Raw genomic sequence first — 27,662 nt, forward strand, 5'->3', positions numbered from 1 at the left:
CCTGTCTTTGTGCACAGGCACCCCAGGGAGTGTGACAGTAGAGACAGGATCAGTGATGTCAGGTAGCGTGGGCCACCGCAGCTTGGCCAGACAGCCCAGGGAGAAGGACGTCTGCTGTCCTCAGACGCTGGAGGGGATCAGGTCAAAGGAGGAGACGGGGACTGCCAGGGACAGGCTGGGCTGCACCTCCAAACAGCCAAGCCACGGCCTTCAGTGGACAGGGACACTCTTCCCATGGAGACGCCCTGGCCCCGCTCTGCCCAGCCTGGAGCCTCTGCCTCCGCCCTCCAGAGGCGGCTCTGTCCCCCTGAGATCCGTCACACAGCCACAGGCTGCTCCACTCCAGAGATCTGAGAGAGCGGCGGGGTGTCACCCTCCTGCAGCCACTGCCGCCACTCTTCCTTTGTCCACTGCTCGGTGACCTTTGTGTCAGGGCTTGCCACCCCCACAATGGCAGAGGGTCCTCGTGGGCCACTCCCTGTCCTGCTGAGGAGTTTAACTTAATTCTATTTTTGTAATATCTTTATTTTTTTTGTTGTTTATTTTTCTGTGGTGCTGAGGACGGAACCCAGGGCCTCACGTGTGCAAGGCAAGCACCCTGCTGCTGAGCCCCAGCCCAGCCCCTATTTTATTTTTTATGATTCTTTTAAAATCATGGCCTCCCTCCTGCTCCAGGCTGCAGAAGCTGAAGCCTTAGTAACAGCAGCAACAATAACAAAGGAATCAACTTTAGGGGACCCTGTGAGGGCCCTTTGTTACTTCCTGATCCTAAGTATTTTCTTGAAGTGAGTTTATAGAAATCATGTAACTACTTTTTCCCCTCCCTCTTCCCTGGTGAATTAAAATTGGGTTTTCAAATCCAAGGGGAGCTGGACAGGGTCTCACTGAATTGCTTAGAGCCTCAATAAGATTTGGGAGGCTGAGGCAGGAGGATCGTGAGTTTAAAGCCAGCCTCAACAACTTAGTGAGGCCCTGAGCAACTCAGGGAGACCCTGTCTCTAAATATAATACAAAATAGGGCTGGGAATGGGGCTCAGTGGTTAAGCACCCCTGGGTTCAATCCCTGGTACAAAAAATAAAGATGAGAAAAACAGGAAAGCATTGCTATTTTACCGGAGGCCTTGTGAATGGAGGTCCATATGCAAAGCTCACTTTGTCCTGTCCTGCCTACCACCACCTGCCCATGTCCACTCTGCATTTTTCCAAGCTGGAGACTTAAGCAGTCTAAAGCTGGCCACTGGAGTCGCCCTGCCAGCCTGCAGCCCCTCACTCAACTGGCTTTTTTTCCCCCACAAGCAAGCTATACCTGAAGACCCAGCCTAAAATTAAGATCCTTACAGGGCTAAATCCTCACAGAGCTCACGCTCCCCATAGATGGCACATGCGCAGCATTTCATAAACTATGATAAAGAATAAAGAGATGAGAGAGGAAGGACGGTATGTTTAAGAAGACAGGGTCCTGCAGTGACTCCTGGCACCAGCCCTCCCTCACTGTCGCCCTTATTAAATACAGCACTGCAAGTATGGATTTTGTGTTCCCAAAGAAATGGAGGTCCCCGCGACTGATGGATCCTGGGGAAGTTGGAGTCACTTTGGAACCTGCTCAAGAACATGCGGAGGAGGGATCAAAACAGCCATCCGAGAGTGCAACCGACCAGAGTAAGCTCTAGAATTATCGTTGACTGCCAGGGGGTGGGGGGAAGGGTGGGGGGGTGGGGGCGGGGTAGCAGGAGGCTGACAGGAACATGGTCCAAAATAGTCAGCAGGTAACTCCAGGCACCTCTCGATCTTCTCCTTATTTAGCCCCCCAGGTCCTTCAGTGTTAGGTTGGTCTCCCAAGCAATTGGCAGTCCTGGGATGGTGGGTCTGCTTCCCGGTTTGGGCAGTCAGGTGGGTCTCAGTGCCACCTGGAGCATGGGCCAGCTTGCTCATGGAGGGCACACTTACTTGCACAAGGAACTTTTTAAAACATACACAAGGCATATTCATCCAGAGTTCAGTTAAATAACACTGAGATGCCACAAAGGCTCCCAGGATCCTTTATGGCTGTGAGCAGCAGACCCCAGATATCCTGGAGCCACAGGTCAGGGAATAATAGTAATAATAATAATTATAATAATAATAATTATTATTATTATTATTTGGTACCCAGGGGTGCTTAACCACTGAGCTACATCCCCAGCCCTTTTTTATATTTTATTTATAGAGATAGGGTCTCTATAAATATAAGTATATATATATATATATATATATATATATATATATATATATATATATATATAAGTTGCTATAAATGAGTTGCTTAGGGCCTCACTAAGTTGCTGAGGCTGGCCTTGAACTTGCAATCCTCCTGCCTCAGCCTCCTTAGCTGCTGGGATTACAGGCATGTTCCACTGCAGGGAATTACCTTTTGAATCAGTCTAAATTTATAGGTGAGACTCCTGGGGTTCCTATCCCATAGCCTGACTGTGTCCAGGTGGGGAGTTGACCTGCTTTTCAGTTCTCAAGATGTGACCCTGCAGCCTCTGCCAGCCTAGCCTCGCTAGCACTTATATTTCCAATAAGGCCATGGATCTTGTGGTTTTTTCCAGCATTTACTATGTGTTTGTCAGGGGAGTAGACAGTAAATCATATCTTTATGTCGGAAGTAATGGTTTACATGTCACTTCTTGGATTTGTCATTGCATCTATATAGACTGGGAACCCAAGGAGTCTTCACAGTGTAGGGGTAGCTTCAGATGTATAAATCAATGACTTTGATTGATTGATTGATTCAAAGTCTCCCTCTGTTGCCCAGTCTGGTCCCCAGCTCCAGGGCTCAAGGGATCCTCCTGCCTCAGCCTTCTGTGTAGCTGGGACTGAAGGCATGCACCACTGCACCCAGCCCATCTACTTTGGGATCATGTAAAACAAGTCTGCCTTGAAGTACTCATTTATTTATTTTTTTAACACTTTTGATTAGTGATAGCAAACTCAGTTGTGGAGAGAAGTAAAAAAAGAATGAAGAGCTAGCAGACTATAAAAGTTTATCCTATCTGGGCATCATCATGCACACCTGTCATCCCAGCAGCTCTGGAGGCTGAGGCAGAAGGATGGCAAGTTCAAAGCCAGCCTCAGCAACTTAGTGAGGCCCTAAGCAACTCAGCGAGACCCTGTCTCAAAATAGAATATATAAAGGACTGGGGATGTGGCTCAGTGGTCGAGTGTCCCTGGGTTCCATCCCCAGTACAAAAAAAACAAAAAATGTTTATTTTAGAGTAAAAGTGGTACAATTGTGCTGGGTGCTGCTCAAATCTAATGTTGACAATATGTTTTTTGTATAAGAAAAATCTGCATTTTATTTACAAGAAATAACAGAGCTATAATCCACTGGTTTATAAGCAATGGTCTAAGTAAATATTCTATGGTACAAATAATAAATAATGATCAATTTATTTTTGCTCACAGTGCAGTATGTGTATCTTGTCTGCTTAATATTAGTCTTGGGTTAGGGATAGAGCTCAGTTAGTAGAGCGCTTGCCTTGCATGCGCAAGGCCCTGGATTCAATCCCCAGCAACACACACACACACATACACACACACACAAAATGGTCTCCAAGGAAGAAAAAAGCCCCAAAACTGGTTCATAACACTAACATTGTAGCTATAGGTAAAAATGAATAAACATTAGACTTTCTACATAGCATATATCTCATAGCACATACTTTGCATTTTTATAGTAGGAGAAATAGTGTTCATGTTCAGAAAAATTCAAAAAGGTATGACTTGAAAGTTTTTGACACCATTTTTCTTACCCCCTTAAGAACTTTCTGCTGAAAAATAATGTTTTTCTTTTTTTTATATATGCCAAAAAATAATTTGATGTGTGTCAATTCAGACTTTTCAAATAGATTGCGGATCTTGTGTGTATTATATGAAATCAGTATCCCATAATTTAAAGTGAGGCTCGTGTTACTTTTTTAAACCTAACTATATATCCTAGCTGCCTGTATTGTTGAAGTTTAAAATCAAGTCTTTTGATCAACATTTGCTGTTGGGCTGTGGCTGTCACTCAGGGTGTAGAGCACTTGCCTAGCGTGTATGAGGCCCTGGGTTCAATCCTCAGCACCACATAAAAATAAACAAATAAAATAAAGGCATCCTGTCCATCTACAACTACAAAACAAACAATGAACATCAACAAGACCTTTGCTGTTAGCAGCAAATCCAGTGATTATTTTTAACGAATTAAAATTCATCAGGTGCCTACCTTGAAACCAAATTATACTAAGTGCTGTATTGCTATATTTCGAATAGTAGATGCTTTATAAGTGCTTCTTAAACTCTGATTCCAGAATATTCCATTCCAAAAGAAGTGACCTTTTGGTTTGGTTTTGTGTTGGGATTTTTTTTTTTTTAAAGTCTTAAAGCCATTCTTGAAGAAATGAGGAAAGTGAAGAGAGATAAATCACTCCCTAATTGGAAAGGGCAGACAAAGAAAATCACCCCAGTGTGAAGCTCTCACCAAAAGGAGTCTGAGCTTCAAAGTGAAACAAAGATCCTCCCATTCAGAAGTTAAGAGCCTATCATTAAAGACCTCAATTAGAGGCCTTTGTCCTTGCTGTGTGCTGGGAGAGACTTGGGGGGAAAAGTACAATCCACCTCCTTGAGGGTCAGAGCCACATCGTGCCATTGAAACTCCTCCGAGTTATTTGCTCTTTAGGGTGCTCCTGTTAATTGAGGAAAGGAGACTGCTTCTGAATACTTGGGGGGGGGGGGTGCATTGGAAAAGTGAAAGGGACACAAAGCAGAGAAAATCCCATCCCAATCTCAGGGCAAAAGCTTGTTCAGAGAACTTCAGAGCAGAGGGCTCACTTTGTACAAGGTGGAAGTGGTTTCTTCTGGCTCCGTTATCAGGACCCATGGTTTCGTGTTTCACAAGGATCTTGAGGGGAACAGTCCCTCCTCCCTGGGAATCCTCTTTTTCTCAGTTGGATGAGCCTTTAGAATACATGGTAAGCTCCATTTTTAGGGTCCGATACATGTGTCTCCTAGGGACACTGGATTGTTCTATTTAGCATTTTAACAGTATCGATGTGATTTAAGAATGTATTTAGTTAGTCTCTGGAAATTTTATGCCATATTTTTAGAATTCTCCCTCTGCCCTGAAATCAAAAAAGTCATAGAAGATACATAGTGCAGGTGCAGCTCCAGAGGCTGAGGCAGCAGGATTGTGAGTTCAAAGCCAGCCTCCACAAAAGCAAGACCCTAAGCAACTCGGTGAGACCCTGTCTCTAAATAAAATACAAAATAGGGCTGGGGATGGGGCTCAGTGGTCGAGTGGCCCTCAGTTCAATCCACGGTACAGCAAAAAGAAAAAAAAAAAAGGTAAGAAAAGTAGCTTTCCCCAAGTTTTGGGTTGAACTGGTATATGTTACTACAGGTGGAGGCCTGATATTTGTCTTAAAATGCTTGCTTGCTTTTTTGTTTGTTTGTTCATTAATGGTATAGGGGATTGAACTTAGGGCTGCTTAACCACTGAGCCATGTCTTCAGCCCTTTTTTTACATTTTATTTAGAGACAGAGTCTCACTAAATTGCTTAAGGCCTCGCTAAGTCGCTGAGGCTAGATTTGAACTTGGGCTCCTCCTGCCTCAGCCTCCCGAGCAGCTGGGATCACAGGTGCACCACCGTGCCTGACTTTTTAACTCTCCATTTGATCCACCCTGTACATAATAAGATGCCCACATGTCTTGGTTTGTAAGGTTAATCCCACTTTATGTCTGTTCCCCTGGGGAAATTATTAATAGCTCTTATTTTCACTCCTGTGAAAAGTGTCCTGGATTGGACAATTAATTACGTGGGTCTCCTGACCCATAAGAAACACGTGAAAGAGTAAAATCTAAACTGGGCCCACCAGAAAATGTAAAAGTTAGAACATCAAAATAAGACCAAGCGTTGGAGCTAGAAGATGTATCATCAGGCTGCTGGGCCCTTTGGTTATTACTTTGTGTTCAAAATTTGGCCTTGAGCTTCCTGGTAGCTGAAACAAAACAGGTAATAGAATTGCTCCAGTCTGTCAAAATAGAAAAAAGAAAGTCGTGCCAATTCTCTAGGTAAAGCAAAGAACTTTCCTTTTTCATGCTACTATTTTACTTTTAAATTAAGAGACTGATGGAAATTATAATAAACTCAGATATGAGAAAAGGGATCATGAACTACATATTTCCTGCTAGATATAGCAACTGCTGATGAAATCTTACTTAAAGGTAGAATACACCTGTGATGATCTTTGCAAAAATCCCTTCTTAACTTTGGCCACACATCATCCCAAACTTCCTCTCTGTTTATAGGTCATGGTTGTGTAATGTGCCAGAGGAAAGATCCAACTTGGCTGTACAAGATAACAATGACTCTAGCAATTTCCTTCAGTCCTTCCCACCTATCTCTGGCATGCAATATCTTTAAAGGATCTTAATAGTTAGAAAATGTGGTGGATATTATTTTTAAAGCTAAATTTCCTATAATTTGGGGGTTTTGCCTACATGGAAACATTACCCTTCTATCCAGTTAAATTATTAAATTATAAGTTTAATTTTTCCATGATGAAAGATTTAGTTCAGCTGGCTGAAGCTTTCCCTAGCTCACAGTACCATGCAAATTCAGCAGAAACCACATTGTCTAAGAAGAAATGCCATATGGTTCAGAAGGGCACATTTACATTCATTAAAGTCATATGAAGGCTGGGTGTGGTGGCGCAAGCCTGTAATTCCAGTGGCTTGGGAGGCTGAGGGAGGAGGATCACAAGTTCAAAGCTGCCTCAGCAACTTAGTGAGGCCCTGAGCAATGCAGCAAGACCTTGTCTCTAAATAAAATATTAGAAAAGGGCTCACTCCCCTCTACCTAAAGTACCTCTGTTTTCCCTAGCCCTGCCCACTTACTGTGAGTTAGCATCTGCATATCAGAAAAAAATATTCAGCCTTTGGTTTTTTGGGAGTGGCTTATTTCACTTAGCATGATAGTCTCCAGTTCCATCCATTTACCAGCAAATTTCATTCTTCTTTAAGGCTGAGTAATATTCCATTGTGTATATAGACCACATTTTATTTATCCATTCATCTGTTGAAGAGCACCTAGGTTGGTTCCACAGCTTAGCTATTGTGATGCTCCAGTTTCTTTAAAATGATAATCAGTCTGAAACCATGAGCCATGTGGCAGGCCAGATTTGGTTCATGGACCATATTTTGCCATACCCTGTAATAGCTAAGTGTTTATTAAACACTTACAGTATGCAAAGCCATGTTCAAGTGCTTTGAATGTAATGATGAAGTTAACATTCCCTACAGCCCCATGGAGTAGATGGTGGGTGTTTTCTCCCTTTTACGGACTGAAAAGTTGAGGCTTAGTGGGGTGAACCCGTTGGCCTGAGATGGTATGTTGTTAATGCAGAGCTGGAATTCAGACCCTCTGTTTCTAGAACCCATGGAAATAGCCCCTAGCAGGGCTTCCTCTTACAGATAGTGGTTCTTACATGTTGTTTATCTTAAAATGTTTTAATAGAAATAAATCATAGCTTGCTATTTCCTCATACTCCAAATATGCAAAGTTGGAAACTACTAATAAATTTCAAGGATCAGCCAAGATGGTACATAAGAGAACAACAACAAAAAAATCTGCTTAAAAATGTTGTTTTCAAAGGGGAAAGAAATACGAGATACTTTGGGGCAATTAATAATCATTCTACCACAGTCAGTTGGAACATTAAGAGACTTTCCATATAGTTCCTACCTCAGGAAAACTTGAAGGGGGTCCTCTTTAATACATTTAGAACAGGTTTTACCTGAGCAGGTACATGGGCCTAATGAGTTATTCATGTGTAATTCGTGATGTTTTATGCATGAGGTGGAAAGGGTCTGGTATCCAGGAAACCAAGCCTGCATCTCTAAGTGGCTATAAAACCAAAAAGCCAAGACTCACAGTTTCTGGGGAGCAGAGCAGAAAGAGCACAGAGCAAAATCCTGGACAACTTGGATTCTAGTCCTGACTCTGCTCCTCTATTGGCTGTGTGACCTTGGGCAAAGTACTTAACTTCTCTGAACCTCCTGTCTTCTGGTTTCAAAGTACATTTATTGCCTACCCTTGGGCAATAAATGAAAGTCAAGTGCATACTACAGATTCAAAGCACATGGACTTAGTTGTATTGAACAGGGAAACAGTCAGACATAGACACTGCTGAGTGACATTGCAGTTTGTATTCTTAGATTTCGCTTTTTCATGATAAATAATGGCAAATATTCATCCGACTCCTGATAAGCTCCTCAGATTCATCCAGAAGCCTCACATTTCTTTCACATAAAGATGGAGCCCCAAGACTCCAAGCTTTTAACTATGCTCTCTCCTTACTTTACAATCTTTGATCTAAGGAGCACATTTATAGCAGTATGAGGCCAGGCTTCCCCCAGGGCCCCTTCCTGAGTCCTGGCCACTCTTCAGGAGCATTGAGTTGCCTTTCCATGTCCAGAGTTGGTACTCAAACCGACTGCTGGCTACACTCAGATTAGACTGGGCAATGTTGACACATAATGTCACAGTAGCTAACATTTTCCATCATCCATTAGCAACATTCATTTCAAAGGAAGGGATAAGTCGAGGTTCAGAGAGGTTGGGTACTTAGTCTAGAGCTACACAGTGAGGACAGGGCGAGACTGGAATCCAGGTTCTGCTCCAGCACTCTGGCTGCATCTCATTCCATGTTTTATGTCTGTGGAGCTATTTCCCATATCCTAGAAACCCTATTTGAGAAAACAAAGCAAAACAAAGCACTCTTACAGTCAGGATCACTCTCACAAATTCATTGTTTAAAAAAAAAAAAAGGTGAAATTTTCCAGTTCTGGGGTGTCCCGGGGTAGCTGTTCCGGCCCTGGTGGGTGGCCCCAGCATCCTGCGATTCCATGATCTCCCCCTTTTCCGTGGTGAATTTGGCCAGCTGCTGACTGCTGGTCGCTGTGTGGTGTGGTGTCCCCTCCAGGTCACACCTGGTGTAGGACTGCAGGCCAAGGGTAAATCTGCACTGTGGTGCTGTCCATGGCTTCACGGTCCCACAAAGATAATGAAGCCAGTATGTCCTCCTCTTGATTCGAGTCAGTCCATAAGGGGACACGTGCCCTTTCTTCCATTTTATTGTAAAACAAACCAACTAAACCAACAGTGGCCAGGAAACAGGAAGGGAGGTGCCGGAGGAGTGGAGGTGGAAGGGCGCATCCTTTGGCCTCCCGTGACTGCATCTGAAGGTCCAGGTGGCAGTCGGTGAGCAATCCACCTGCTGGGTGGCACTCTCTCGCCATTAGTGTTTTTAAAATCAAAGGACTGCAAATGTTCAGGAGAAAGAGGACTCCCCCAAAACACCACAATTCATAAATCCAGGCTTTGTGTTTTGTATTTTGTACCCTCTTATGCTGACCAATAGCCTTGCAAGGTGGCAACAGCCCATTTCACAGATGTCAATGCCGAGGCTTGCCAGAGTTGCCCAGATGGGCCTCCATGGTCTATGTGAAATTAATGCCGGCATCTTTAATAGAGAGCAGAATGCAAACCCAGAATCCGGAGCCCCTGGGCTTCCCTGGGTCATCTGCCACCGCCAGTTTGCTTCTCTCCATCACAGGAAGTCATGAATGGGATAGAGATGTACAGAGAAACCCATTATAACACAGTGCGCATATGTGCATGTTTATATTTTCTCAGGCCCAAAAACGGTGGCAAGTACTGCGTGGGGCGCAGAATGAAGTTCAAGTCCTGCAACACGGAGCCCTGCCTCAAGCAGAAGCGAGACTTCCGCGATGAGCAGTGTGCGCACTTTGACGGGAAGCATTTTAACATCAACGGTCTGCACCCTAATGTGCGCTGGGTCCCCAAGTACAGCGGAAGTAAGTGCCTGCGGGCGAGGGCCCCGGGATGGCGGGCTGGCCCTGGTCCAGGCGCACACATGTCCCATGGAATGACGTCTCCCCTGCAGTTCTGATGAAGGACCGCTGCAAGCTATTCTGCAGAGTGGCCGGGAACACCGCCTACTACCAGCTCCGGGACAGAGTAGTCGATGGAACGCCTTGTGGCCAGGACACCAATGACATCTGTGTCCAAGGCCTTTGCAGGGTGAGTCCCAGATGGCCTTCTCTTCATGGTGCTGTGGATTGTGGTTTATGGCTTTCTTGATAGAACAGCACGCAGTCCTGAGCAGGGCTTCTCAAAGTGTGGTCCCTGGACCAGCATGAGCGGCGGCCAGTATCATCTGATTCTGACCCATGCTCTGTCAAAATTTAAGAACCACTGCCCTGGGTTTTTCCTGACATTTTTAGCCTCTATGGGGGCCCCCAGATCTCCCTGAAGGTTTATTATGCTAATTTACGCTCCTTTAGTGTGACCTGAGTCCAAGGTTAAACCCAAATGCTCTCTGACAGCATTTCCTACAGTGAATAACTGTGTTCCAGAAAAATGTCAGGAGAAGAGCTGGCCTCGCTCAGATTCCTCTTTGTGATTTTAACCATAATTGCTTCCACCTGAGACGTGCCTGTTAATTATTCTTGGAAGGTAAATTGAGACACTTCTGGCAGACAGCAACGTCTCTGTGACTTTCGGAGAGCTTGGTACCTCTTCGCAGTTCTCGCTGACCAGAAACTAGTGCTAACTGTGCCAGGTTCATTCAGGTGATGTGTTTCTCCCTGAGTGTGGTCCAGATGCAGATGACAGTTCCTCGGGGACAAGGATTTGATGCACAGAGCCCCTAAGAGCCTCACCCCTTCCCAGCCTGCACCTGCAGGGCAGGTCCCCTGTTCCGTCCAATCCATAGCAACATCTTGAGCTCTTTCTCAAAGAGTGGTTCACACAGAGGGACAAAAGGGACAAGCCTGTGGCCTCTCCTCCCCAGTTCTGCAGGTTGTTGCCAGGGTTGGCCTCAGGGCTCAGTCTGTACTGATCCATGTTGCAGATTCCAGAGGCCAGGGATGGAGCCAAGGTCTCAAGCTGCCACCTGTCAGTCATGCTTTCCCCTGCAAGCTCAGCCCAGGATTTAAACATGGGGGATTTTGCATAATATCCAAAATTCCCAACTTCTCTTGAAAAACAATTTGGAAAATGTCAACAAATGTTCTTGTTGCTAAATGGTCCAGCAGCAGGGAGTGTCAGCAGCTCCTCCCTAAGGTAGAGCCAGAGCTCCTTAATTAAATATAGCCTCTCACCACCCCACTCCTTCTTTTTCTCATTTACTCTGCTTATTCTTTGTTGGGGGTGTGTGTGTTTTTTCTTTTTTGTTGTTGTTGTTCCAGGGATTGAACCCAGGGGCACTTGACCACTGAGCCCCATTCCCAGCCCTATTTTGTATTTTATTTAGAGACAGGTTCTCACTGAGTTGCTCAGGGCCTTGCTAAGTTACGGAGGCTGGCTTTGAACTCACGATCCTCCTACCTCAGCCTCCTGAGCTGCTTGGTGATCACAGGTGTGTGTCTCTGCACCCAGCCCCACTCTACTTATTCTTCGGTGCTTCTCAAACTTTTCTCTGCAGATGAAGTCTTGTTAAAATCCCAACTCTGATTCGGTAGATCTGAGTGACTCCTGAGAGTCAGTATTCCTAACAACATCAAGGATGTTCACGGCTGCTGGACCAAATTTTAAATGGCAAACCCATAGATGATTTGAGTTCTCAACCCTGGAAAGTTTCAAGGGCCATCTCTTCCTTGTGGTTTTGAATTTGCATCATTGAAAGAAACGCATTCGTTGCCATTTTATTATCTCATTCATGCTTCACCATTTATTTCTAATGTTTTCTTTCTTTCTTTCTTTTTTTTTTAAAGCAAGCTGGATGTGATCATGTTTTGAACTCAAAAGCCCGGAGAGATAAATGTGGGGTTTGTGGTGGCGATAATTCTTCATGCAAAACGGTGGCAGGAACATTCAATACCGTACACTATGGTAAGAATCTGCTTCTAAAGATTGTGAGAAGGAAAAGGTTTTTTTTTTTTTTAAGTTGAATTGTACATATCATGTGAAAGTATTAATGTCAAGCGTAAAATCAATCTGGTTACAGTCCATTTTCATCCATCTGGCCGTAAAGTACCTAATAATGAGAATCACATTTCCTTGTGGCCCACCTTGGCTTCCGTTCTTAGAGAAAGTGAACCACTGAATTTTTGTTAAATTCTTTTCAGGTTACAACACTGTGGTCCGAATTCCAGCTGGTGCTACCAATATTGATGTGCGACAGCACAGTTTCTCAGGGAAATCGGAAGATGACAACTACTTGGGTGAGTCGGGGTGCCCCTGCCGTTTTCTTCAGACATTCCGGTTTTCTGGGGCAGTTGGCACAAACTCCTCCCTCCTCTCTCACGCCTTCCGATGGGTTTTCATAAAAGCAGTTGATCTCGAAATTCATTATTTTACTTCACGCTCGTACATAACCCCCTCAGAATATTGATTCAGGGGTTAAGTGGTTGCCCCGTTCAATATCAAGGGATTGACTCTGGATTTTACAAAATAGATAGGCTTCAGGTCAAATTCTGAAAGGACTTACCCTGGAAGTTTAGCATAAAAATCATTGGTCTCGTTGAGGCTTTTGAAAAATCTTTCCTGTGGGTAACTGACTTGCAAATATTTTATTAGAGGTATTACTTAATTTTTTTTTTATCAGCTCCTTCCAAGTGCAGAACATCGGCGGGGGGAGGCTATTCAATATTTTATTATGCCTGGTGATTCCAGAAGATTCTGTAGTGGCACATATTTTTTCTGAAGTCATTACTAGAATAGCTAACTTTGTTGCTTTACAGATTCTTCATCCTTCTCTCTGGATTAATTCACATTTTTTTTTTCCTGTACTGGGAATTGAACCCAGAGGTGCTTAACCACTGAGCCACATCCCCAGCCCTTTTTTATATTTTATTTAGAGACAGGGTCTCACTGAGTTGCTTAGGACCTTGCTAAATTGCTGAGGCTGGCTTTGAACTTGTGATCCTCCTGCCTCAGCAACCTGAGCTTAATTCACATTTTTCCTTATATTTAACCACTCCATTAACTTATTTCTATTTCTTGCATTAAAGGCACAACATGCCAAAGGCACTATGTTAATTTTTACCTGTTTTTCCCCACCAGTCTTACTTCAATTAATTATTCTATAAACTTCCATAAATTGTTATAAATTTACCCAGTTGCCTTTTAAAAGAAGGACCTATGGGAGAGCAGAAAGACTGGAAGGGATTCCACTGGTCACCTTGCGCTGGCCTCTTCCTAGCCATGCCTTGTACCTAGGGAAGAAATCAGGCAGGCAATCTTGCTGAAAAGCCAATTTTTAAAAGCAATTAATATACTTTCTTTCCAATGGTGTTCAGGCAGGAATTTATTTATCCATGTGAATTCAGCCTCTCTAGAAGCTCAGGCCAAGCACTTGAACGCACTGAGCTAGTTAATGAGTATTTGTTGAATCAAATTAAAACCTACATCTGTGTTTTGAGATGTCTCCATGAACCCGCGCATTGATAGACAGAGACCCTTCCGCCGAGCTCCCTAATCAAGCATGATATTCGTGCCTGATTCCCTGATAGTGTTTTCTGCTATGGATCTCCATTCATTCGCTGATTTAATAAGCACCCGCATTATTTGAGGCACAGTGAACAAGAGAGACAAAAAAATAAAATAAAATCTGTTTCTTAGAACCTGTATTTCCATGGAAGAAGGTAGACAATAAAGAATAAGTTAATAAACGAACAAAGATGTAAGTATTTATAGTATATAATAGTATGAAGGTGATACGTGGGATTAGAAATCAGAGCGTGATAAGGAAAGTTGGGATCTGAAGGCTGGGTGGGAGGGCAGGAGTGTGGCTCAGTAGCAGAGCTTCTGCCTGGCCTGCATGAGGCCCTGGGTTCAAAGTAAAAGGAAAAAAGAAAAAGAAAATCAAGGATGGGACTGAAATGTTTGGAGTGGAGGAAGACAGAAGGCGCCATCTTGGGCAAAGAAAGACATTCCAGTGGGGGGAACAGCCCTTGCGAAGTCTTTGAGGCAGGAGCGTGCCTAGGTCCGTGCAGAGCAGACAGGGACCAGTGTGACTGCAGGTGGTGGGCAGGGAGGGGGGTCCGAGGTGGGGAAGCAGGTAACAGGACTAGACCATTCACCCAAGGCCCTTGTGAGGACTTGGGCTTGGACTCTGAGAGACCTGGGGAGCTCCCGGGGGTGTTGCATCAAGGGACGATGGATGTAATCACACTTAGGCTGTAAGGAGAACTCTGGCCATTACCGTGCTCGTAGATGATGGGGCAGGCACGTAGGGTAGAGGGGTGGCCTGGCTTAGGGAGCTGCTGCAAAACTCCGAGAGAGAGATGTTCATGGCTCTCCCCCAAGCAGGAATGTGGAGATGGACCTATGTGGTTAGGTCCTGGGGACATTTTAGAGTTCAAACCATCATGACTTTTTTCTTCTTTTTTTTTGATCCCAGAGATTGAACCCTGGGTGCTTAATGACTGAGCCACATTCCCCAGCCCTTTTTTGTACTTTATTTAGAGACAGGGTCTCACTGAGTTGCTTAGGGCCTCACTAAGTTGCTGAGGCTGGCTTGGAACTCGCAGTCCTCCTGCCTCAGCCTCCAGAGCCACTGCAATTACAGGAGTGTGCCACCGCCCCCAGCTGACTGTGATTTGTTGATGGATTAAATATGGAGGTACATGGGAAAAAAATAGCCAAAGATGTCTTGGAGTCAAAAGGAGTCAAAAACTCTCTGGTTTTGACATGATCAATGGAAAGGAAGGTGTTGTTCTCCACTGAGATTGAGATTTGGAACTTATTTGTGCATGTGACTACCAGTGTTTTAGGTCAGGACTGTGTCTTTGCATCTTTGCTCCCGAGACAAAGCCTGTACATGATAGGTGCTCAGTAAATGATTGCTGAATTGTTCAACAGGCATCGCTCCTACCGTGAGCTTCATGGGGAACGGAGCTACCTTGGAGATATTAGATTCATTTCTTCTTCTAAAGACCATAAAAAAGTCTTCCTTGTAATTAAGCACCCTATCGCTGCCTCAGGTTTTTGCCACCCTAAATACCCAACATCTGGCAACATTATAGGAAAATGAACGAGCCAGATGCAGGGGTACACACCTGTAATCCCAGAGTCCTAGGAGGCTGAGGCAGGAGGATTGTGAGTTTGAGGCCAGTCTGAGCAACTTAGTGAGGCCCTAAGCAACTCAAGGAGACCCTGCCTCTAAATTAAAAATAAAAAAGGGTTGGGGATGTGACTCAGTGCTTAAAAGTGCCCCTGGGGTTCAATCCCCAGAGCCAAAATAATTAATTAATTAATTTAAAACAAAAAGAAAATTACCAGGGTGAGGGGTATAGCTCTATGGTAGAGCATGTGCTTAACAGGCACAAGGCCCTAGGTTCAATCCCTGGCACCACAGTTACAGCAAGAAATCAAATAAGACAATGGACAAAGTTCTTGGAAACCATTTTCAAATGATATTTTCAAGGATTTCTCATTTCCCCACGATGCAAAATGGGTCAAAGATTTTTCTCCATGTACTTGGTTATAAATTTGTGCCTGTGACTGTGACCTTCCCTGCTTCCTAATTAAATCAAGCAGCTGCACTCAGCTTCCTGGGGAAATTGAATTCCTGCTAGCTGAAAGCCATGTTGAGCTGTTTCTTTCCTCTCCTCCAAAGGAAGAGGATTCTCTTCTCTCCTCCTCCTGTTTGGGAAAATGATCGCTCTCCAATTAAGCAGCCTCAATTCCGTTCAACTCAATCAGCCCGTGTCAGGTGTTGGAATTTGGGGTGGGCCTCCAGAGAACCTCTTATTCATCACCAGAGGATCTTAATCTCCTTGCAAAGGATGAAAACAAAATTAAAGAAGATCTGTCATCTGGAACAGGCAGTCCTAGCCACTCGTGGCTCTTTAATGGAATAGTAGGAGGATGTCCCTTGTTGGCCTAAGAACAGTCTCTCTGGACACCAAAGTGCCCAAGCACAGATTTGGAGACACAGTCCGTCGAGTGTGAAAGCAGAGACCTCAGAGCCTTTGAACCTCACAGAGGTGTCTTAGAAGGCAGGAACAATTTGATGTCATCAAGGCTGGGGCGTGGAAATTTACCCTTGGCTTAGAGGAGATATGGCAGGAAGGGGACCGCAGCCCGCGCTGGGTTAAGCATGTGCCCGTCTCTCGGCTCTTCTGTTGCTAAGCGATCTTCACCCTGATCCCTGGTGGTTTTATCAAATCAGTCCAGCCAGGCGCTTCCTGTGTGTTTTGATGAGGGAGCAGTTTCCAGAAGACAGCGCCTTTGTGGCAATCGGGTTCTGATGGGTGCAACGGGGAGGAAAGCCCCCAGGAAATCAGCTCTCCTAATCGCATTAGCGGGAGGTGGAGCAGGAGGCTCTGATTTTCAGGAAACTATTTGTTTCACAAGGTACTGAAGCAGAAAGCCTCCCAGTCAAAGGTGGTCCTTGCACATAGACCCCTCCCTGCCACGGGGTGAAAGCCAAGTTGTAGGGCCTCACTGTGTTCTGAGCCTATCCCTTGGGGAAAGTGCTCATTTCTTTTTGTCTTTTTTTTTTTTGGGGGGGGGGTACCAGGAATTGAACCCAGAGGTGCTTACCCACTGAGCCACATCCCCAGCTCTTTTTTATGTTTTATTTTGAGACAGGGTCTCACTGAGTTGCTTAGGGCCTCGCTAAGTTGCTGAGGCTGGCCTCAAACTTGCGATCCTCCTGCCTCAGCCTCCCAAGTTGCTGGGATGACAGGCCCTTGGCTAGCTGTGGCAGTGGGAAAACAGAAACTGATTCAGTGAAAGATAAAGCAGAAATTTTCTTTCGCCGGATGGCTTTACCTGTACCTGGGATGGAGCCGTTTACCAGAGCAAATCCCAGCATTCCAGCTCCTGGCCTCTTCTCCCTTCCCTGTGAACTGAAATAAGAAAAACAGGGTGCAGGATGGCACCCCCCAGGTGGGCGTAATTAGGAGAGGAAGCCGGGTTAACCTTTGCCGGCACCGCCGTGCGGTGAGCATGGACAAGGCTCCACTGTGGCTTCCTTGGCGGGGATGGCATGTGACATTCCACTTCCCCGTCTCCAGTGAAGCGTCAGCGGCATAGCCAGCACGTAACTTAGCTTGAAAGAATTAGGTGATTTGGTTGATAGCACATCATGCCGTCACCGTGCAAGTGACCCGCTTGAGGGAGCAGCCCCAGGACACCTGAGGTGCCATGGAAACCACTCGTCCAGTCAGTGACCCACTGGAGCTCCGGCATCCTGCATGGCAGGTGGGCCTCACACTGCAGGGGCTGCAGCGAGACAGGGCTGCCCGAGGGTTACACCGACTGGGGACAGTCACTGGGCTGGAAGCACTCTGTTCTCCCTGTCACCAGTGTCAGGTTCAATCCATCACTCGCTCTTTATTATTTTTTTGGGGGGGTACCAGGGATTGAACCCAGGGGCCCTCGACCACTGAGCCCCATCCCCAGCCCTATTTTGTATTTTATTTAGAGACAGGGTCTCCCTGAGTTGCTGAGGGCGACAGTGCTGCTGAGGCTGGCTTTGAACTCATGATCCTCCTGCCTCAGCCTCCCCAGCAGCTGGGATGACAGGTGTGCACCACCACTTCATCAGTAGCACACCTACTAAGGGTAGGGATCTTTCTTGGGTTTACAAAAGCAATTTTTTAAATGATTTCTTTACTCCAAGGCATAGGCTGTCTTGCAAGACCCACTATTTAAATTTTTTAAAAGCTGCAGACCTAAACAAATTTGATTTCCACTTGTAAACCAAGGAAAGGATGCATAAATTCATTCATTGAACATTTGCCGAGACCCTTCTTGGAAAATGTTAGTGGTTCCCAAATTCTGGAGAGAGATTTTCATGATTAGAAGCCACCTGGCCTCGGGAAGTTAATTTAATACCAAATCAGGCCTGTTTCTCCCTTAAGTCAGGAATAGCAGAGTCGATGTCACGGAGGTGTGGTGAGGGGACCGTGCGTGGGAATCCATGATGACCTTCCAGGTTAAATGGCCCCGAAGCAGTGGATGACTGGGAAGTAGAAGGCCAGCTCCCTAAAAATAAAACCAAGGTTTTACCACAAATAGAAGGAAAAGATATGGTTGGAATTTTATCTTGAGAAGTAAATCTGAAAGTATGCAAATAAGATTCTTTTTAGCTCATATTCAACAAATTACATTTTAATTGGAGTCATTCCGAGTTTTTTAGATTGGAGATCAATAGCCATCAGAACATATATTTCTGTAAGTTTTGCAGCCAGTTTGTATGACAAGACAGTAGTGCCTTCTTCTCTTAGAGTGTGACTCCATGAGCCTTTTAATTTTTATTTTATTTTAGTTTTTGGTACTGGGGATTATACTGAGGGGCACTCGACCACTGAGCCCCATCCCCAGCCCTTTTTATATTATATTTAAAGACAGGGTCTCACTGAGTTGCTTAGGGCCTCTCTAAGTTGCCGAGGCTGGCTTTGAACTCACAATCCTCCTGCCTCAGCCTCCAAGCTGCTGGGATGACAAGCGTGGGCCACCGCGCCTTGCTTGCCATTTTGATATAACTCTACATTGTGAAATAGTCGCCAAAACAGAGTAATGTACATGTTTTAGCATAGTGACCATTTCCTTACCTGTGTTTGTGCATGTGCACATCCAGCTAGAAATGACACTGATGACCGACCCTCTGGACTCATTGTCACCGTGCAGTACATCAGATCTGCAACATTTATCATCTTTGAACCCTCTCCCCATTCCCCCTCCTTCCAGCCCCCTGTAACCACCGTTCGACTGTCTGATTCTCGGAGTTTCATTATCTTAGTTTTCATCTTTGCTTCAATTCAGCCAGCTCCTCATCTGGCCAGTGTTTTGGCACTTGATCCAAGCAGTTTTCCAATTCTACTTCTTCAGCTTCACTGATTCTTTTATCTTTTGCAAGATTTGGAGAACATTCACTTTAAAAAAAAAAAATAAGTGTTTAGTGAGCACCTGCTATTTCCCCTTAAGAAGCACAGTAGTAGTGGGTGCCCACACCCACAGTGCCCACACCCTGGCCCCTGGGGGCCTCCGATAGTCGTGCAGAATGAAAAGGTCATGGAGAAAAAAGAGGATGGGAAAAGAGATGGAATCTGTGCTGACCCTGAGTGACATTTGCAGTTTGGAAAAGAATGGTCCAGGCAGGTGTCTGGGACTGCTACTGTGTGACGAGCTATCTCAAGACACAGTGCGACATCACAGGGTAGGAAATGTCTCTGTTTCTCACATCGGGAATGTGGGAGCAGTGTAACGGGGTGTTTCTGGCTTGAAGGCTAGTGTGAGGTGATGACACTTAGGGCTGTGGTCTCATCCAAAGGCTCCCCTGGAACTGGAGGATCCGCTCCTGGCTGGCTCACGCTCCTCTGGTTGGCAGAAGGACTCAGTTCTCTGAGCTTCCCCAGGGTGTTTGCTGGAACCTCAGTCTGGGCATCCCATCACCTGGCAGCTAGCCTCCCCTAAAACTAGAGATCAAAGGAAGAGAGAGGCCAGGCATGGTGCACAGGCCTCTAACCCCATTAGCTTGGGAGGCTGAGGCAGGAGGATTGCTAGTTTGAAGCCAGCCTCAGCAATTTAGCAAGGCCCTAAGCAACTCAGTGAGACCCTGTCTCTAAATAAAATACAAGAAGGGTTGGGGATGGGGCTCAGTGGTTGAGCACCCCTGGGTTCAATCCCTGGTTTTCCCAGTCATTCCTGTTGGGTGTGGGAGGGGGGCGAGACAGGGTGACTGCCTGGAAAAAAGGATCCGCAGGGCCACGTGTGAGGCTGGCCGCCACCCTGGGCCTCATTGGAAAGGTGGCACTGAGCATCACATTGTGTATTTGCAGATAACACCATTTGTCAAACAGAGGTGACCTCACAAAGACTCAGCAGGCTCAAGTAATGAAGGCATACATCAAGTGTGCCTGTGTGGGAGGGGATTGAAGACCTTCTCCACGCACGGCTACGCATTTTCAAATCAAATGAAATACATTTGCTTCCATCTGTGGTCCTGTGACTGTGGGGCTTCTACAGGGAGCGTCAGGCTCACCAGGACCCCTGTATTCTGTTTCTCTTAGTCTTCTCTATTCCACTTGGTTTCCATAGTCACCATTAGGAGTAGATGTTTTAATCTCCATTTTAAAGAAATGGAGTCAGAGAGGGAAAGTGGATTGCCTAAGGACACACAGCTGGCATTGGGCGAATCAGGAATGTGCTCTTGCCTATGGGGCTGCAAAGCCCCTGATCTGTGGACTCTCTGCCTGTTAGGGTGGGATCTCATTTTCTTTTTCTTTTGTTTACTATTTTTTATTTGATCTTTTTAGGTATACATGGCAGTAGACTATATTCTGACCTATTATGCATACATAGAGTCTAACTTCCCATTCTAGAGGTTGTGCATGATGTGGAGTTTCCCTGGTCGTGTGTTCATATATGAACACCCAGGAAAGTTCTGTCCCATTCACTCCACTGTCTTTCCCATTCTCATCCCCCTCCCTTCCCTTCATTCCCTTTTGTCTCATCCAGTGACCTTCTATTCTTCCCTCCCTACTTCCAATTGCGTGTATCAGAGAGAACATGTGGACTTTGGTTTTTTTTGGATTGGCTTGTTTTGCTTAGCATGATGATCTCCAGTTCCATCCATTTACTGGCAAATACTATCATTTCATTCTTCTTTAAGGTTGAATAATATTCCATTGTATATATATACCACATTTTCTTTATCCATTCATCTGTTGAATGGCACCTAGGTTGGCTCCATAGCTTAGCTATTGTGAATTGATGTGGCTGTGTCACTGTAGTATGCTGATTTTAAGTCCTTTGGTATATACTGAGGAGTGGCTAACTGGGTCAAACAGTGGTTCCATTCCTAGTTTTCTGAGGAATCCCCACACTGCTTTCCAGAGTGGTTGCACCAATGTGCACTCCCACCAGCAACGCATGAGTGACCCTTTCCCCCACACCCTGGCCAACATCTGCTGTTACTCGCATTCTTGATGATCGGGGTATTTCATATTTCACACAATGCTCATGGGCAGCGGATCAGCAGGTTCTCTGTCCTCACCCACAGCTTTATCAAGCAGTAAAGGCGAATTCCTGCTCAACGGAGACTTCGTTGTCACCATGTCCAAAAGGGAAATCCGCGTTGGGAGCGCCGTGATTGAGTACAGCGGGTCGGACAACGTGGTGGAGCGCATCAACTCCACGGACCGCATTGAGCAGGAGCTGCTGCTGCAGGTAGGACCTGCCCTGGCCACGCCCCTCCCTGGGCTGGGGCTTGGCTGACCGCCCCATCTCGCTGCCCGCAGGTTCTGTCCGTGGGGAAGCTCTACAACCCCGATGTGCGCTACTCCTTCAACGTTCCCATCGAAGACAAGCCTCAGCAGTTCTACTGGAACAGTCACGGCCCCTGGCAGGCATGCAGCAAGCCCTGCCAAGGTACCGCCTGCGGGTTTCTTTTGTGGGGATTCCAAGAGGAGGAGGAGGAGGAGGAGGAGGAGGAGGAGGAGGATTTTTGGTACCAGGTTTGAACTCAGGGGCACTTGACCACTGAGCCCTATCCCAAGCCCTATTTTGCATTTTATTTAGAGACAGGGTCTCACTGAGTTGCTTAGGGCCTCCCTTTTGCTGAGGCTGGCTTTGAACTCACAATTCTCCTGCCTCAGCCTCCCCAGCACCTGGGATTACAGGCCTGCACTTCTATATATGAGAGAAACAAACAACCCTTGACCTTCTGAGTTTGGTTTATTTCCCTTAACATAATGATCTCTAGTTCCATCCATTTTATTGCAATTGACATATTTCATTTTTATTTATGGCCAAAAATAAAACTCCCCTGTGTATATAGACTGCATTTTCTTTATCCATTCATCCACTGGTGGACACCCAGGCTGATTCCATAGTCTGCCTGTTGTGGACTGTGCTGCTGTAAACCTGGCTGTGCATGTGTCACTGTGGGAAGATGACTTTAATTCTTCAGGATAAATACAGACGGGTGATACATTTGGGTCCTGTGGTGGTTCCTTGCCTAGTCTTCTGAGAAACCTCCATAACGGATTTCCACAACAGTTGTACCCATTTATGATCCACCCACAGTGTGAAAGTGTCCCTTTCCCCCAGCATCCTCTCCAGCACTTATTATTTGTATTCTTGGTGACTGCCATTCTGACTGGAGCTACATGAAATCTTGGTGTTGTTTTGGCAAATTCGGGTTATGCTAGGTTCTCTTATCTAAAGAGCTTGGCACATAGGCGCATAGCCAAGCAAGATCCATTTGCCACTTTAATTTTTCAGAGACATGGTTTCAGTAGTCACATACTCTTGATTTTTTTTTTCTTTTGCTAAATTAAGGTCAGCAAACTACAGCCACAGGGCCAATTCCAGCCTGCCACCTGCTTTTATAAATAAAGTTTTATTGGAACACAGCCATACCCATGTGTTTATGGATCATCTGTGACAGCTGTATTTTCTGCCCTGTCATGTTGAGACGTGCAACAGAGACCGTGCTGGCCAATAAAACTGAAAATATTTATAAGCTGGTGTTCCCGTAGAAAATGCTTTCCAGACCTTAGTCTAAGTAGGACTGTGTGCTCTGAATAATTTTTTTGTCCTCTTTGCTCAGGGGAGCGGAAACGGAAACCTGTTTGCAGCAGGGAATCTGACCAGCTTACCGTGTCGGATCAGAGATGCGATCGGCTGCCCCAGCCAGCACCCATCACGGAAGCCTGCGGCACAGACTGTGACTTGAGGTGGGCCCTGCTCTTTGCTGCTGAGTGGAGAGGGTCTTGTGGGGAGTCTGGAAGGAGGTCTGGGCGTGTGGATCAGAAGGAGGGGGTGTTCAGCTTTAATCCTTCTTCCTAATGTTTTGTGAGATGAGCTCTAGCCAGTTCTCCATCTGTTAGATCCTATCATCTAAGACACATGTTGGTGGATTTCTTGTTCTCCTAAGAATTAAAGAGTCAGTGGAGTGTGGCCTTTGCCAGAAAACATTCCACCTTGATCTTCAGAACTCACTGATGAGGCATTCAAAGTCAGCAAGAGGTGGGGAAACTCACCAGGCACACGCCTGTCATCCCAGTGGCTCCGGAGGCTGAAGCAGGAGGATCAAGAGTTCAAGACCAGCCTCAGCAACTTAGCAAGGCCCTAGGCAACCTAGGGAGACCCTGTGTCTAAATAAAATATAAAAAGGGTTGGGGATGGGGCTCACTGATAAGTGTCTCTAGGTTCAATCCCCAGTACCAATAATATTAATAATAATTAAATTTTTAAAGTAATAATTAAAAGTCTTCAAAACAAAGAGTAGGGGGACTTTATCCCTCTATGCCCATGATGTTCTGCATCCACCCAGGGCACATTCCACCCAGAACATGAACTCTAGGCATGCCAAAGTTGCATGGAGGAGCAAGAAGAAAGTCTATTTAGAACTATCTATATTCAAACAAGTATTTATGAAAGCAAAGTCGGAGGCAGGAAGTATTGAATGGGTGGAGAACCCTGAAGCTTTCCTCTTGTCTGCAAGGTTAACAGTGTCCTAGTGAATAATTTGGGGGTGCCTTGTGTATTCTACATGTCAAGTGAACTCAGTTAAGGTGTGCTGCCATTTCATCCCTCTTTTGCAGTCCAGAGATTAGGGGCAGAGAGTGGTATATGGCTGTGTTAAGGTCTCACCATTCATAAGCCACAGAGTGACTACTTGAACATTTTGAAGTTCCCACAGCACTGGACCAAAGCCTTCAAGTAGTGCAGGCTTCCTATAGTGCTGGATGGAGTGCAGATTTGGAGGCATGGAGAGAATAGTGCTGTGATCGATTAGTAATGCCTGTCATGGGAGTCAAAGTGGAAATTGTGATACGTGTGCTGTCTCTCAGCCAGTCCTGACCTGAGGCTCTGACTTCAAAGACAGGACTTTTCCACCCTCACATACTTCTTCTTGACACATTGTTACTGATCTGCTTGCTCATTGGCTTGCTCAAAAGCATTGACCAAATATTTATTGTAAAAAATAAAATAAAATATTAGTCATTAAAAGGTGAACATTCACACTAACAACATTCTTTTTTTCAGTGAAGTAGGGGGTACCAGCTCAGGGGCACTGGACCACTGAGCCACATTCCCCAGCCCTACTTTTTGTATTTTATTTAGAGACAGGGTCTCGCTGAGTTACTAAACACCTCACTTTTGCTGAGGCTGGCTTTGAACTCATGATCCTCCTGCCTCGGCCTCCCTAAGTGCTGGGATTACACCTTGTCACCATGCCCAGTTTAAGACAATATTTTTATTTTTCAGAAGTGTCCATATAAACCCATTTGCTTCAATCGATTCAGTTAAATTATAATTAAAGATCCTTTCAGAAAAAATAATCAGTGGACTAACTGCTGGACTGAATTAATCACTAATGTTTGGCAGAAAAAACTAAATTGGTGCATAGATACCTTGAGATACAGCCTTAATAAATTGAGAAAGGTAGCACTTTCAGGTTAGCCTTCTTTCTAATTATCACTGTGAAAGTCATGGGATATGGTCACGTGTTTTCTAAGAACTATTTTTAACACTTATGTTATTCTGTTAATAGTCTCACATTGATAGGATAGTATTTATATTTCTTATTGCCTTGTATATAATCTTATATTATCCTATTGATAGAACTAATAGCCTGTTGATTTCTCAAATACCACTATAACACAGGTATCGTCACCATTTTACAAATGAGACTAAGAGAAGTTAAGCAGATTGCCCAAGGTCACACAGCCATCTAGTGCCACCTTCACTCTGTCAACCTGATGTCAATATAATCATGATTTGTGCTAATTATTTTGGGTACTGGGGATTGAACCCGGGTTTGCTTAATCACTGAGCCACATCCCCCAGGCCTTTTTAATATTTTATGTAGAGACAGAGTCTCACTAAGTTGCTTACAGCCTTGCTATGTTGCTGAGGCTGGCTTTGAACTCAGGATCCTCTTGTCTCAGCCTCCTGAGCCTTTAGGATCACAGTCATGCACCACCATGCCCAGCTCAAACCAGTGTTTTTGAAAAGCCCTACCAAACAAGTCCTTCCGCAGGTGGACATGCATAACACTGATCAATATCCTGGAGGCTCTGAGAAGATCTGTAGTATGGAAGCCAGTTTAATTTGGTAGTTCTCAAAATCATTTAATCCTGCAATCCTCACACAGACACCCCCTCATGAACACAATCACACATTGTCCCTCAGTTTCCACTTATTGACGAGACATTGGAGGATGCTTTTCTGAAATATACTCATTAAATATAATTGTGTTTAATTTCCCATGAAATGAACTCAATGGTCTCAGCACACTGAAGTTAGACCACTGTCCAGAAAGAGAATCTAAGTCATGTGACAGTGTTTGGGAAGAATTTTTCACATGACCTTCCCACAGACTCTGCAAGCCTCTGCTGAGATTCTGGGCATCGTGTGGACATCAGGGAAATGACTTTGGTTGGGGTGCCCGCCTCCTTGATCCTGGATGGAAAACAACCCATCCCAGAGGGTAGCCAAGATCAAAGTGCAGCTGAAAGTTCAAGATGCTTCTGTTGAGTTGGTCCACACTCTTGCCCTCCTTCCTGCAGGAAGGGAGAGTTTGCCCCTGTTAACTGTGATGGGATGAGATGAAGCGCTGGTCCGCAAGCCCCGCTGAATGTGTTCTGGGTTAGAACAAAATCCTCTCAATACTGTGTCCCTCCAAGGGAAAGTCTCTAGCCCACTGTCCTTGCCAATGGGCACCTCTGACCTGCTTCTGAGCATCAGTGAGAAATTCCATGACAAGCATATCATGGAATAATCCTCTCCCCCTCCCCGCCCCCCCCCCCCACTCCTTTTCCAAACAGTTGTACATAGAAGAACTCTTAAAACACTGGAGATGAGGAAGCCATCTAATTTCCAAGCAGTAGCCAAATTCCAAAAGTCAAATCCAGTGAAGATTATCAAGAAATCATCTTTTTTGAATTTGTAAATCCAATAAACAAAATTGTATTTCAAGTTCTTTTATTTAGTTTATTCCTGCTGAGGTAAGAGTTCCAAGCCAGCCTCAGCAAAAGTAAGGCCCTAAGCAACTCAGTGAGACCCTGTCTCTAAGTAAAATACAAAATAGGGCTGGAGATGGGGCTCAGTGGTCGATTGCCCCTGAGTTCAATCCCTGGTACAAAAAAAAAGACTCATTTTATTAATTTTCCTTTTTTTAAAAAATTTAAGCCCTGCTGACTTTGTTTCTAGGGTGTTGAAAGAAACTGACAATTTATTGGTATTTATTGAGCACTTACTGTGTGCCTACAAAGTTTCATTAAAGATACTGGGGATACAAAGATTTATAGATTCAAATCTAAATTTATAAGTGTATAATTAATTTTTATAACATATAGATCACATCTTTGCAGAATTTAGTCTTTGTTCTCAGATAATAGTGCACAGGGTTTAACATACTGGAACTTCACAGTTGCAGTGCAAATTCTTCATTCTTTGAGTAACTCACAGAATGTTCATTGAGCACTTCCTAGCCTGGGCCTAGGCAGCAGAGGCTTCCTGTGATTTGTTTCCAAGAGAAGTTCTCTGTTAGAAGAAGCCAAATGAAATGCTAGATTGCATGAACTTTTTAAATATAAAGTGGCTCTTTCTGCTCTGTTGAATTCAAAAAAAAAAAAAAAAAAAATTTCTTTCTTGGTTCCTTAAATTTTAGATGGACTGTATCAGAGAGAATCTTCCCAAAGATAGAGACTCTGGTCATCATTCTTTGACTTCTGCGCATACCCACAGCCATGAAAAATACATGGATAGTTGGTTTGAAATTGGATTTCAGTAACTCACTGGGGCTTTGAGCTCCAGGGTATTTGAGTTAAGGAAGAAAAAAGAACTCACCTCTTCCACTCGTTGGCTGAGGCACATGTGTTTTAACAGATGCATTGTTTTCTCTTTATTCTGCTTCACAGGTGGCACGTGGCCAGCAGGAGTGAATGCAGTGCCCAGTGTGGTTTAGGTTACCGCACATTAGACATCTTCTGTGCCAAATACAGCAGGCTAGATGGCAAGACCGAGAAGGTGGATGATAGTTACTGCAACAGTCACCCCAAACCAAGCAACCGGGAGAAATGCTCAGGAGAATGTAACACAGGCGGCTGGCGCTATTCGGCTTGGACTGAAGTAAGTTGGTTCTCATAGAAGAGCGTCCTCTTGGATCAGTTGGAGGAGTTGATGGTGACTCCTTGCAGGATTGCATTAAGAAGCCCATTTAGCTGGAAGCGGTGGTGCACACCTGTCATCCCAGCAGCTGGGGAGGCTGAGGCAGGAGGTTTGTGAGTTTAAAGCCAGCCTCAGCAAAAGCGAGGCCCTAAGCACTTCAGTGAGACCCTGTCTTTAAATAAAATATAAAAAGGGCTGGGGATGTGGCTCAGTGGTTAAGCATCCCTGGGTTCAATCCCTAGTACAAAAAAAAAAAAAAAGGAGAAGAAGAAGCCCCTTTTAGGCTGCATAGAAAAGAGTACTGCGATTGATATTTAATGCCTGAACCCATTCAAGCTCAGCTGGAAAGAATCCCATGATTGATTGGTAATGTCTGACCCAGGCAGAACAATTGCAGAAGTGGTAATAACAATTGCAAGTGGTAAAACAAATCAACCAGCCACTTTTCTAGACCTCTTGGGCCATTTCCAATTT

At 45.0% G+C, this 27,662-nt stretch overlaps 1 protein-coding gene across 2 annotated transcripts in view; it reads left to right on the plus strand.

Moving 5' to 3' along the window:
* The window catches only part of Adamts9 (ADAM metallopeptidase with thrombospondin type 1 motif 9), a 157,095-nt gene that overhangs the window by 44,878 nt on the left and 84,555 nt on the right, over positions 1-27,662 (plus strand). For both annotated transcript variants that reach the window (XM_027954537.2, XM_027954538.2), the window contains 9 exons: positions 1,514-1,659; positions 9,720-9,901; positions 9,991-10,127; positions 11,822-11,939; positions 12,176-12,271; positions 21,067-21,233; positions 21,305-21,434; positions 22,618-22,744; positions 26,939-27,149. In XM_027954537.2, coding sequence (XP_027810338.2) covers positions 1,514-1,659; positions 9,720-9,901; positions 9,991-10,127; positions 11,822-11,939; positions 12,176-12,271; positions 21,067-21,233; positions 21,305-21,434; positions 22,618-22,744; positions 26,939-27,149 — 1,314 coding nt within the window. The remainder of the gene's footprint in view (positions 1-1,513; positions 1,660-9,719; positions 9,902-9,990; positions 10,128-11,821; positions 11,940-12,175; positions 12,272-21,066; positions 21,234-21,304; positions 21,435-22,617; positions 22,745-26,938; positions 27,150-27,662) is intronic.

Source organism: Marmota flaviventris, chromosome 1, assembly GCF_047511675.1.
Source record: "Marmota flaviventris isolate mMarFla1 chromosome 1, mMarFla1.hap1, whole genome shotgun sequence".
In the NCBI taxonomy this organism is placed as follows: Eukaryota; Metazoa; Chordata; class Mammalia; order Rodentia; family Sciuridae; genus Marmota; species Marmota flaviventris.